Genomic DNA, 13,042 nt, shown 5'->3' with positions numbered 1-13,042 from the left:
TCAAGTGACGGGCTTCATTGCATGTTACTAATGATATACAGCCCCCTAATGTGGGGGCTGTATATCATTGATGTAACTATATACATAAGTATTAGACAATACTAATAGTATCGATGTTCTTTTAGCCGTACGCTATATACGTGTACGTATATGAAAGTTTTTGTCTCCATAGAAACGCGTCGTAGTAATTATTTGGTGAGTGTCGAAAAAGTACAAAAAAGACGCAGCGATTTTAGAGTAGTGCTCAATGATGACGATGGGCGGTTTCATAGAAGTTGTTCTGCAGGAGTCACACCACAAGTTTCACACTTCTGATTAGCCTATCAGCCAATGTTTAATTTTTTTAATTTGTCGGGACTATATATATATCAACCGATAACCGATTAGGAATTAGTACTTGTGAACCTCTTATCCTCCAAAGCCAAAGACTTACAGCGATGATTCTACAAACATAGGCGATTGCCAAATAAGTTGAACCTTTTATAAGCCACAAACCACTGCTATTTATTCGTTGATCTATAACTGCTCTACTTAAAGTGTAAGTCATAACGAAGTCATTGCAGTTTTATACAGATCATTGATATTCAGGCTAATTTCGTGCTGAAAGTTTCAACTTCATAATTTTAGAAGACAATTTTAAGCGCACACAAAACTTATGCCTCATTGAAATGAGGCAGGTATTTGTAAACTATTTAAAATAGTGTTTTGCTCTTGATTTTACAATTTCATGTATATTTGTTAGCCGTTTCAGGCAGCTTTGTCTTTAGTCATTAGGCTACTGCAAAACGAGTACGCGTGAATAAAGTGCTCGCTCTATCGCTAATGAAAATATGTAGATTTTTGAGTATAAACCACATGTTCATGTAAATCATTGTAGCTAGTTCTTTTATCTAAAATATTAGTACGACATTTGTTTTATTTAATCACGTTTATTTTTTGCAATGGGTATAATAATTCTAGTTGGAGATGATATATTTTATTCAAAAAGATGTTTTTTACTAAAACATTAACAATGAGCCTAATAACAAACACTATCATAAAGCAATTAGTTGTATCGCATCACTAAAGGTTAATAAGCAAGTTGTTATAAGTGACATGTTTATAGTTTTTAAAATAATTATACAACATGTTATAAAACCACTGTTAATGCATTTAGTACATACTACTGATTAAACAGTGGCCGTCTTTAGTGTTTTATCTTAACAACCTAGTTTGTAATACTGTGTTTCGCATTTTGCAGAAGTCATACCAGGAAGACAGTAAGTGACTCAACTCTTAGTCTAATTTAATAGAACATCAGAATGTCTTTAGCTGCACACAGAGCATCGAATGAATGTAATGGTATGTCAAGTAGCCAGGACGTTCGCTCTAGACGACCTCTATATAACAGAAGTGAGCCAGACACTACCCATGGTATGCCAATATGTGTTCCGCTTACCTGTTTTCTTCTAGAGGAAGAAGCCACTAATCTATCTACTGGGCTAATGATTTTTTGAAGTTGCATCTGTTTATGGTCTAAGAGAAACGTCAGTAATCACCTATCTGTTGATCTACAGTAAAACATTCTGATCGAACTTATATTTACCCTTTTTACTAGTATATTTTATGGGATTGTTCTTATTTAACACGATTGTTTATGTATTCAGAAATATGCATGACTAAATTAGAAAGAGCATACCTTAGGCAATTTATTTCAGGCGCACACAGCATCAAAAAGAGCATTTTTGATGTTTTTGTTTTTATATCCAGACAATCGTCAGAGTTGTTTTTCTGAGCTTTTGATTAACAAAGTTACTTCAAATTTAAAACTATGTTCAATTCTATGTCATTGAATCTTATAAGTAGAAGTTGCGCAATATTTCATTTATTTTGTATAATTGCAATAAAAAAAATTTTTGGTATCAGCTTTTTGTAAATGGACTGTATTGCTGAAACACTAGTGCTGGCCACACGTTTGAACTTGGCGCTTTATTCGTCAATGGTAGGTTTTAAGCTGTATTTATTCAAGTTTATCATTGCTGGAGGTAGTAAGTAATGGCGCAGGTGATGTTTCTCATGACAAATTGAGTCACATGGGGTATGATCACCGCGGAGAGATGGCTTGTAATCACTACACTATAAACGACTCGCAATTGGTTACACCGCTTGTAGACTTGCCTGAATCCGACGGCTATACTAAGATAAAAAGCAAAAGAGATGAGCTCCCAGACAGCACAAACACAGTCAGTAAAAGGAGTTCTTTAGCGCTACTTTGCGTTACATTTCTGACAGCCCTTGCTATACTCTACATAACCTATTCCTACTTTCCAAAGCTTCATGAGTAAGTAGCCTGTGATACTACTTCCAAGCTGTTCCATTTATCTGATAGTATGTCTACTTGTTATTGCGCTAATTCTACCTTAGCTTTGAGCCGCAGTGGTGAAGCCATACATTCTAGAGGTTATTTAATAGCGTATGCCACGCAGGTACATGCCCGGTACATGTGGTACATGTGGTTCTTGTCACATTTCATATTTACCTAAAGGTTGTAGGGCAGCTGTCCAATGAAGGCATTGTTACTTTGAACTATGAAACCGTGTGACAAGCCTCACTAAGCTTTTATAATGTCATACGTTGTAAGTTCAATATCCTCTTTTGACTCTAGTCATAGAGATAATAACAGCAACGGCCGCTGGCCATAGTGGAGTATAAAGGTATGACCAGCTTGCGAGATGGTATATTATTTTTGTGGCTGATTAAGATACGGTAAATTGATATACTGGCTGATGACAGGGAGGAGAAAGTCCATATGAAACTTCCAAGGAATATGGAAGATGCAAGGCAGCTCGGTCTTGTCCTTACAAAGCATAAAACACAATATTATCTTCAGGTCCTATCTGCCTTCTCCATAACTTACATATTGTATCCTTTGCTCTCACACTCGACATTAATTGCACTTTTTGAGGATCTCAAGCTATGTGATTTGCCATCCTTGGCAGAGCTTTTAAATGTGAAGTAAAAACAGTTTTTGTATAATCTTTATTTTCGGAGATGTTAGGCTAAATAATAACTGAATAATACGTTGACACATGCTCATTAGCTGCTGCAATATCTTACGATGTGCTAATGGCTCATTGCCTTGTTATAGGGCTAGCGTTCAGGGATATAATATTAGTGGGTGTTTTGTTTGCTTGTTAGCCCGTCTTTTCAAATATTCTTGGAAACAGTTGATTCCTTATTAGATGGTTATAGCTTGCAAACATTCGCCATACCTGGCTCAATATTTCTGAGTGTGCTCAGTGGATATCTATTTCCTCCCTATCAGGCACTACTTCTTGTTTGCTCTGTGAGTACCTGTACTTCCATTGAGTACTTACCTCTCTTTCCAGGTCTTGTGAGCTTCAATTTGTGTTTAATTTATTTTGCACTAAAGAGTTCAAGTTTTTCAACTGCTAAAGATTTCAATGGAAAGCTAAAACTGTTTTGTAAAGACTTCAACTTCTATCACCCCTACATACACTTTAATACTACATAATAATTGGACAAAAATTTGTCTTGACGTATCAGTAATTTCTAACATACCACAGCTGGTTTTCTGTAGCCATTACAGTTTTGTAAGTGAAAATAGAAAACCTGTTGGAGTTTTAAAATAAAGCATAAGAATTATGAAGAAAAAATGCATTAAACTAGGTTTGGTGAACGTTAGAAAAGTCAAACTCGATTTACGAGCTTCTTAGGTAATGCTGCAGTAAGACTCTTTATACTGAACATTACATAATTAATGTACTGTTAACATATGGCTTAGGCTGTTTATTTTGTTTGATATACAGTAATATTATAATATTGCAGTAATGTTGATGTATTGGTTGGTGTTTTTCGGCTCAGGTCTTCTCGGTGAGATTAAGAAAGTACTTGCTCCAATATGCAGCAACTTCAGCTTACTACAAATAATGAAATCGATCTGTGTCAAGGTTTGACTCTACCAGAAGCCGTTCAGTTTTCGTCAATGCTTGTAATTGTATTCAAACCAGGAGACTGTTGGTTTCATTTTCTCAAATCAACCTGTAATGATCGCTTCTTAGGGTTCAGTTGAAAAATATAGACAAGCTAGCAAAAGAAAAGCATTAGCTAGATGCACTTGATGATATATTAACATGAACCCTGTTTGAGATGCATTTATTTTAACATGCATGTAGATAGTTGTGCGATTGCTTGCAGTGTTCAGCTCTGGGGGCCAGTTGCTGTTACGGGCTGTTCTCCGTTGTCGGTAGAGGTCTGGTAGTGAGATACTTTCCTGACCGGGTGAGATCTTGGTCTGACCAGGTTTGTTGAATTCTTTACAATGTCTATATACAAGATCTCTGACCTGTGTCCTTAGGTTAGTTTACATAGGTCACAAGTTACTTGATAATTTTTAGCACTATGTGAAACCGTTTCATGAGAAATTACTTTATCACTTATCAATTGCAAATATTTGCATCATATAAATTTGAGAGATAGTCTTGAGATATGGCCATGTAGATCTGTATTATGCTGGACTTTAATATCAGGTGTAATTGGTATTTTTGTCTTGTTACAATATTTATATATCACTTCCGATTAGACGCTAGCTTATGTATGTCTGTAAAATACTACATACAAGTATCAAGTCGCAGGGTATAGCTTCCCAGTTGTTTGTTTGTCAGGTGGATAGGCATAGAGAACACATGCTCAATTACATGATATTCCTCAGAATTACCCCATTCCTCCCAAATTGGTTTATCAACATCGCTTCACCCGTAATAAGCGTTAATTACATGCCGTTCGTGCTGGGAACATTTATAGGTGAGTTCATGGTTCCTTGTGGTTGATAAGTTAAACCCAAAGTGAATAGCTTGTCATACACCATGGATGTTAATAGCTTGTCATACGCCATGGATGTTCATACTTAGCAATGTGATATATCTATTACAACATGACAACTGCGAAATTGTGATTGATTGTGCATACAGGAGTTGCTCCGCCATCTTTTTTGGCTATTCAAACCGGCACAACTCTCTATGACATGACAGAGTCAACAAGCAATTTCACATGGAGTAGACTTATATTCTTGGCAGGCCTCGCTACTCTCTCCCTCCTACCTGTTCTATATAAAACCAAGCTGAAGAATCGTCTAGAATAGCTTGTCGAACAAATCTCATAATCTAAGCGATGGAATGACATTATCAATGTTGAATGTATTTTATATAGGCTCTAGGCAATTTTATTTATAAATGCCAATTTTGAATATGTCTAAATAATGTTACTGAGATGCATTTTTTGTGTCTTTCTGTCAAATGCTAACATGTTTTTCGTATGTCGCTCACTCAACTCCCTGTAGCGGTTAATATTGTAATAAAGTTAAGCAAAATACATACCTTTCCTAGTTCTAATTTTCAAGGGCAATTTGACTATGGTATTGCTAGCTTGGTATTGCTAGTATTGGAAGCTATGGTATTTTAAAGCATGAAAACTTTATGCCATGTAAGCTAACAAAACTAGTATGAACTACAAACATTATTTGCCATGCTGATCAATGATTTAGTTTATTTGTGCAATTGAAAACAGTGTTATGTAACAAACAACATGAAAATGAAGCAGATAATGATCAGGAAACCAGCAAATGCAAAGATTCATTGATAAAATCCCATCAGAAATTGATTGTAAGTGATATTACATTTGAACATAAGAGATTTTGGCACAGATGTTGGTGTCATACGCGTAGAGCAATTTAGCCAAACAATCTGATTTGTAGTACCTGCCATATAGGTCATTGGTCTTCAGCCAAACAACTTAGCTGGACTATTGCAGTTGACATCAGCAACAAAACATGGTTATGGAAACAACAGTTGTGGAAATTAAGTTGAAAAATGAACTAATTATTTTCATGGACTTTTTCTTGCACTTCACCACCCTTTCAGTCATATATATCGGTCAAAAGTTCAACTGAGCTTGCTGATCCTACTAAAAATGCTGAAGTTGCGTTTTATAGGTACTATAAAACAATAGATCGGTAAAAAAATGAAGGTTATTTGAGATGAGGATTTATAAAGTGAGCATTTGAATAGTGAGAAATAGGACTTCGTGGTTGATTGACCTCACGAGGATTACTAGGGTTTTACTAGTACCTATGTAGGCGTACCATTTTGAATCGGGATAGCTTTTTAAAATCTTTCATTTCTGGAGTTCACTTGAACTTTTGAAACAAATAGCAGAATTGATGGTAAAGCCAAATGTACTAATTTGCGGTATTTATGCAACCCAGAATACATGAATTGTACAGCTGCTCGGTTGGTGCTGTGTTAACTTTTGGTGTTGCTGTGGCAACCTTTAATCTAAACTTTGAACAAAAGCTTTTAAGGTTACAATTTTTTTGATCACAGAACTCCACATATGTACAAAATGGAACTCCTGGCTGTAAACAGCCTCTAGCTTCTATGCCATAAGATCAGTCATTGACCAAACCACCTAAGCTAAAAGATTTTTGGCATAGCATACATATTTATACATTTGCATGCTATGCCAAAAGTTTCTTATTGCAATAAGGAAACCGCCAACTATAAAATAGGAAGTCCTTTGACGGTGAGAAACTTCTATGACAAGATATAAACTTGAGGCAAAATGTAGTGATATAAAGGTATGCAAGTAGATTTGGCCAATCAAATACCTACCAACAACATTAAACACTTAGATTGGGCAAACTATTTTCTATTACTCTACGTAAAATGCAGAGAATGGAGCGTCTGATACACCATGTGCGAGCCTGTTCTGGCTATTTGAAAACTAAAAACACTTAGCATAACTAGTTTTAGTAGCTATATTCAGACAGAACAAAAATCATTACACGCCATGAGCAGTGTCAACTCTTACATATTATGACAATAGTTGATATTATAGCCACTAAAGAGCAAAGCTCGCTGCAAATCCAATGCTGAGTTCTTGGCTGCCCTGTCCAATCACTGGCGAGGATTCTAGTCTCCAGAACTGGTCTTGGTAAGACACTACAAAATAGACAACTTAATTTATACATTTGCATGCTATGCCAAAAGTTTATACACACCATAAAACCTCAATTTGAACGCCACCTTCATTTGAATGCCACGTCAATTTGAACGCCACTATAGCAAAAGGGTTGAAAAGTAGAGCGCCATCCTTTAATTAAACGCCACCTCTATCTGACAACCACTTAAACATTCTTTGATCTTTACTAAGCCACAATATCGAGTGATCAGTAGAAAAGTTTACACAAAATGGTACTAATAACGTCTCTGTTACATGATCTACGATTTATTTTTTCCGTGGTTGTGTTTGTAACAAAGTCGGTTTTTTAACTCCAAAGCTTAGTTTTTTTCTTTGAAACCTTGAAAGGCCATAAAATAATTAATAACTATCATACTAACAGTAGTTCCTTGTTTAATGTGATCTTTATACTTTGACATAGGAGAAGAATGGTTCATACAGTAATTACCATACAGTCTACTACTATTTTCAGACTATATATTGCGCCCATGCGGCTAAATGTTTATCATTATTTTGGCAAAAGGTTTTTCAAACAGCAATGCGTAAAAGTTTTGCTCTGTTAAAAATATTGTTTAGCCACTAATTTAGCCGCTTCGTTTCGTTTGTGATTCATTTCGACCGGAAGAAGGACAATTTTAGCTTTTCGGAAATTTGACAAGTGATTTGAAAAATACAACACCAACCTCTATTTGAATGTCACTTCTAATAAAACACCACCATAAGGAAAGGGTTAAAACTTGAGTGCATGGCGTTCAAATAGAGGTTTTATGGTATTTAAAGAAGGATAAACATTGTCCATCATCTTAACCTTTGATTTATCTCTTTATTGCTGAACAACTCTTGGGCAAAAAACAGGATGTGATGCTGCAAGTGATTGGTTTCAGATATGTTCAATTGTATTATAGCAGCAGTAAAATTCGTATCTTAGGAAACAGCATCAGACCTAAAAGTCAGTCAAGGTGTTGAGTAGTCGACAGTAATCAATCTTAAAAATCATAAAATTCTATTAAAGACAATTCAAATTATTCAGAGATTTTTGTTTAAAAATTTGACAAAGTTCGTCATCATTAAAATGCAACGCTATGCAACTCATCTGTTAGATCAGAAGTTTCATTATACTATACCAAGATCTCCGGCTTGCAGGGTGATGCTCATTTCATTACATTTCCTGGTGCAGTCTGGGTGAGGCCAGAGGGTAATCCGCCGCTCACCTTGGGCTTGCAGGTACCAGGAATTTGCAAATCCTCCAATTGGCTGCAACCAAAGTGTGCTATGCATGAGTACAACTCACGTACAGTTAAACCTTTACATACAAAATCCATCTAGTCAGAGATCTGTTGAGCATGTAAAGGCTGTTGTACAATTAAACAAGAATTATCATTAAAATACACTTTCATCGATTTCCTTCCTCCCCCCTCCCAATTTCATCTCACTATTGTTTGTGAATACATGTATTACAGATCAAAATGCATATAACATGTACTTATTCTGTGAGGCTAATTATTGTTGTTGCGAGGATTGCCAAAGGGAGCTTCAAAATTTTTTTCAATGATTTTTTTCGTTCATTGTTGCTCATGCAAACTGTCTTGCATATCAGAATGCTTTACAAACCCACTTTTCAGTATTAGCAACTAATATGCTTTAACTTAACCAATTCCTATATTTCTTGCGTTAAACAGTGATATAAAATTATCATGTGTAAACAACATGTGAGTCAGTGGAGTAGAGCTACTAGCAGTTTCAAATGAAAGGCAAAGACATACAAAGACAGTATGAAATATTTAAGCCCATTTTTACAAACTTGTTACGCACACATTGAAACAAAATTGTTTGTTAAAAAACACCGATTATAGAAAATTATAAATCTCAATTTTTTTCCAAAAAAACATGGTTCAAATCATGAATTAAATCAACGATCTAAAGTAAAAATTTAGTTTGCAATCTTTTTGTGCCAAACCTGGTAATAAAGCAAACTTGTTGGTATTCGCACTCCATATTCAATTGCAATCACAATTGAAGGAACATGTTTTAGGTTGCTAAAAAAAAAGTAAGCATAATGACACTTAAAAGTTGACTTGCAATAAAATTCACATTACAGTTATTTGGTATCAAAAGATTCACCATGTCTTACTCTGTTGCGTTGTAGGTGCCAAATATGTGGAAATGTGATTACAAGCTCTTAAAAGCTCAGAAACGAAAAGCCGCCGTAGATTGGAATCTCTTTATTTCGATGACGTAGCCATGAAATTTGGTTATTGTCTTGTCACGTGATGTTCTCACGTGAATTGAAAGGCCAATAAAAAGCTCAATATAAAACTTATCGTAGCACTAGTTTTTGACACACACTTCGGGTTTTACCGAAGACCCCGTATTAAATATATAGAAGCTCGCTACTTACAGTTTCGTTTCGGCATTATTCAATCGTCAAGTCGTAATCTGATCATGTGACCCAATACTTCGAAAATAATTTTTGCAGCACTTTTCGACTATCATAGGTGACCAACAGGCTCGTCATGATTATTAGACAATGATATGTACTCCTTCGAGGTAAGGTTAAAAAATTAAACAAATTTTTACGGTAAGTTATAGGATATCACTGCTAAAAGTGACAGCATTACGATGACGACAAAAGAGACGCGTAAGAACAATAGACATGGTTTTATTGAATGCGTGAAGTATATTTGTGAAAATATTTCGACGAATAAGGTTGCATGAAAGTGTAAACAGAAACCATTTTGTACAACTACGTCACATTTGAGCCGTTTTGGAAAGAGAATCCAAACTACGGCGGTCTCGTGTGGCTGCGATTAACTGTTTGTTATTGAGCTTTTAAGAGCTTGTAATCACATTCCCACATATTTGGCACCTACAACACAACAGAGTAAGACATGGTGAATCTTTTGATACCAAATAACTGTAATGTGAATTTTATTGCAAGTCAACCTTTAACTCTGATAGAAAACATGTTCAAGCACACAAACCCCTACTGGCAATCGATGCCATTAACACATTCAGTGAAAATCATAATTGGCTAAGGCCATGTAAGATTTAGGGACTTTGGCACATTTCCACCAGTTGTGCACCTTGAGTATTTCTCATAACAAAAGTCTAAAGTTTATCTTTGAACTGAAGCTTTTATTAGTAGTCTTTGTGTTATCTAACCACTGATTTATGGCTACAATATAATATTTCAATATTGCTTGAAGTATTTTCTATATTTGTGCAAATGTCTTTGAATTCTTTTAGGAAACAGCGGTTTAAAACTTGTTAAAGAATGTACTGCAAACTCAAAGTCACAAGCTATTTCCTATGATTTATAGAAAAATTGGAAAATAGTTATTCTAGTTTAGGCAAAACAAAAATCCAGCAAGGCTGAACTAGTTACTGTAGAGAGTGATGATGGCAGACAGCTACCAGCATAGTGTGAACTAGTTGGCTAACTGTAACGCTGAAATGCCCACTTACGATTATGCGGGTAGAACTACTATATATAATAGGCCAAATATGTCTAACTCTCTGTTTGTTCAACGTGCATGTATATAAAGGAGGGCACTCACCAATATATGGTCCCCAGCGTAAGGCCCTTCAATGAATATCCCTTTCAAAAGAGATATTTCTGACTGCTCTAACACAAACTCCGGTCGAGGAGATAATTTTCGAATAGCCTGTGAACTTGGAACACTGTTTGTGTACCAAGCAACATATCCGGTGCCCCGTCTTTCATTCATCATGTCTTCATGATTGTACTTGCTAAAGAAATCTGTGATGCTATAAACATCATCCATGTTGCTAGCAAACATTTTGCTGCCACCCAATTTGAACTGCTTTTCATTTTCATAGTACATTTTCTGTAATGCTGTCAGGTCTATTTTCTTTGTTGAGAAACTCTAAAAGTAACAAAATTTTAACGAATAAGGAGAATAGCTCAACCAATTTGATCAGCACTTTCAAGTTTTTGTCAAGTAAGTTTCAGTTTAATCAAGTTTTTGATTTTGCAGTTTTTAGGCATTTAAGTGAAATGTATCACACAGAAGTATAAAAAAAGCTAATGAAGAAAAGATTCTTTCAAATGCACACATATTTACTGCATGTTGTAAACCAATAGCTTTCAACTTAATTTTAGTTTCACAAGTTATAATCATAAATAAAAATGTGTTTGTTATGAAATAATCTCTTTTCTGGAACGTACAGTTAAGTCACTTCGGTAAGGGTAACAACAATCCCACAACAAAAAATCAACATTTTTCAACGCAGAAAAAACATTTTGAAGAAGTGTGTGTGTATTCGTCTCAGTAAGAGAAATAAAAATGCTTGTATATATGCTCATAAAAAAACTGATGCTGACTGAAAAATACATAAAATAAAAATGTACAACCATAAAAATCATATTACTTTGTAAAAATGTGATTAAAATATTCGTCTAAAAATGTTAGGAGTGAACCTACGCAAACGCTGTTTTAGATCTAAGTGTATATCGTGATATATATATATATATATATATACATTTAGATCTAAAACAGCGTTTGCGTATGCTCACTCTAAAAATTTTATCGCAGACATGTTCTGAGGGTAGTTTTGTCAAAACTAAGATTGGTGTGTCTTCTGCGACTTACCTTCACAAAAAATGGGGTAAGCGTACCAACACTTTCAACCATGTCATCAACACTGGAACTGGTTAGCTCAACAATGCGAAACTTGGTTTGGCAGGGTCCACAATCTTCTATTGGATCCACGAAGAAAGGATTTTCCACTAAACATTCCGATGAATAAACATCTGAAAATTAGTTTAAAATTGCACTGTTAAGCATACAAAAACAACAACTTTGCTAACATGCAAAGGTTTAGTTGGGTATTAGCTAATGTACATCATGAGAGTCTGTCTCCTTGAATCTGTCAGCAAAATATGTGTCTTAAGGCACATTCTAAATAGATTTGAACATATCGTATACATGTGTTTAAAAATAATTGGCAGCTCACCTGAAATTCCAAATGTATCTGCTAACGGCTTAAAAAAAATTCTAGCATATCTCATAGCTGGATACGTTAGGGGTGCAGTAATCTTGCCGATGCGATTTTCAAATGTGGGTGAAAGGAAGCAGCAGAGGAGTATGGCGTTATAAATAATTACCAACAGAATTACCACAGCAACCAATCCAATCACGATGCATTTTAGGAAACGGTAGACCAGAAACATGATGCGACCCACAGATGCAAGAAACTGCTCCTGGCGCACATCTGACTGAGATGACGATTCATTAATGCTAGCGGGAGAATGCAGATCTACCACAACGCGCAGACAATCTTGAATTTCAGATTTCGACATTCCCCATGTATGACCTAATTCAAGAACATCTCGAAAGTCGTTTTGCAACTGAGCAGCAGCCATTAGGTAACTTTAGGCAATGATGCAAACGTTTATTATTTGTTATACCGAATGTGTTTAGTTTTCTAAAAGCGTGTTAGGTTGTGAGCAGCGGCCGTAGAGTGCCGTAGAGCGCCGTAGAGCGAGTGCGTATATAACTATATATACAGAACGTGAGTTGATTTTCCAAGCCGTGCTCCAGCGTTTGAGCGTTTAGCTAACTGCACTTACTACCCTAAGAGCCTTAGGCTAAGGCGCTGTATATATTATGTATTCCACACTAGTGTTCTCTAAGGCTAAACCCAGTCTACCAATTTTTACGTCTATGTTTTCAAAAGCAAAAAAGCTGTAGAAACTATTACGTACCTCCTATAATACTGACAAGCATTAAAATAGCGCTCTAGACAGCATCATACATTATTAAATGATGAGGTTACATGTCTATGCTAATTGCTTCCGCAATGTATACCGTATGATTTATCTTGGTCACTAGCGTTCCCCGGATATGAGAAAAACATGTGAGAGAAGGTTACATTCGTAGTACACAAGAAACTTGGGCAATCGTAGCTAGGGCTCGAACATTAGGAATACAGTGGGCGCTTTTTCAACGTAAATATTCTGTTTTAGAAAATTTTACGTGATAAGAATTTTACGAACAGTTAA

The 13,042-nt window shown here is 35.6% G+C and overlaps 2 protein-coding genes across 2 annotated transcripts; one reads left to right on the top strand and one right to left on the bottom strand.

The window, feature by feature from the left end:
* Positions 1-422: 422 nt before the first annotated feature.
* Positions 423-5,374, top strand: LOC137399186 (transmembrane protein 41 homolog). The gene is made up of 8 exons (XM_068085188.1): positions 423-538; positions 1,241-1,413; positions 2,152-2,320; positions 2,773-2,901; positions 3,232-3,325; positions 4,198-4,302; positions 4,665-4,803; positions 4,971-5,374. The coding sequence occupies exons 2-8, from the start codon at positions 1,302-1,304 to the stop codon at positions 5,138-5,140; spliced, it is 918 nt and encodes a 305-aa protein (XP_067941289.1). The 5' UTR covers positions 423-538; positions 1,241-1,301; the 3' UTR covers positions 5,141-5,374.
* A 1,422-nt stretch (positions 5,375-6,796) lies between these two features.
* LOC137402890 (uncharacterized) lies at positions 6,797-12,524 on the bottom strand. The gene is made up of 5 exons (XM_068089397.1): positions 11,995-12,524; positions 11,631-11,791; positions 10,575-10,904; positions 8,142-8,271; positions 6,797-6,998 (listed from the first exon to the last, which is right to left on the bottom strand). The coding sequence occupies exons 1-5, from the start codon at positions 12,401-12,403 to the stop codon at positions 6,898-6,900; spliced, it is 1,131 nt and encodes a 376-aa protein (XP_067945498.1). The 5' UTR covers positions 12,404-12,524; the 3' UTR covers positions 6,797-6,897.
* Between the last annotated feature and the right edge of the window lie 518 nt (positions 12,525-13,042).

Source organism: Watersipora subatra, chromosome 1 (genome assembly GCF_963576615.1).
Source record: "Watersipora subatra chromosome 1, tzWatSuba1.1, whole genome shotgun sequence".
In the NCBI taxonomy this organism is placed as follows: Eukaryota; Metazoa; Bryozoa; class Gymnolaemata; order Cheilostomatida; family Watersiporidae; genus Watersipora; species Watersipora subatra.
Note: the sequence above shows the minus strand (reverse complement) of the source record. Positions and strands in the feature narration are given on the sequence as shown.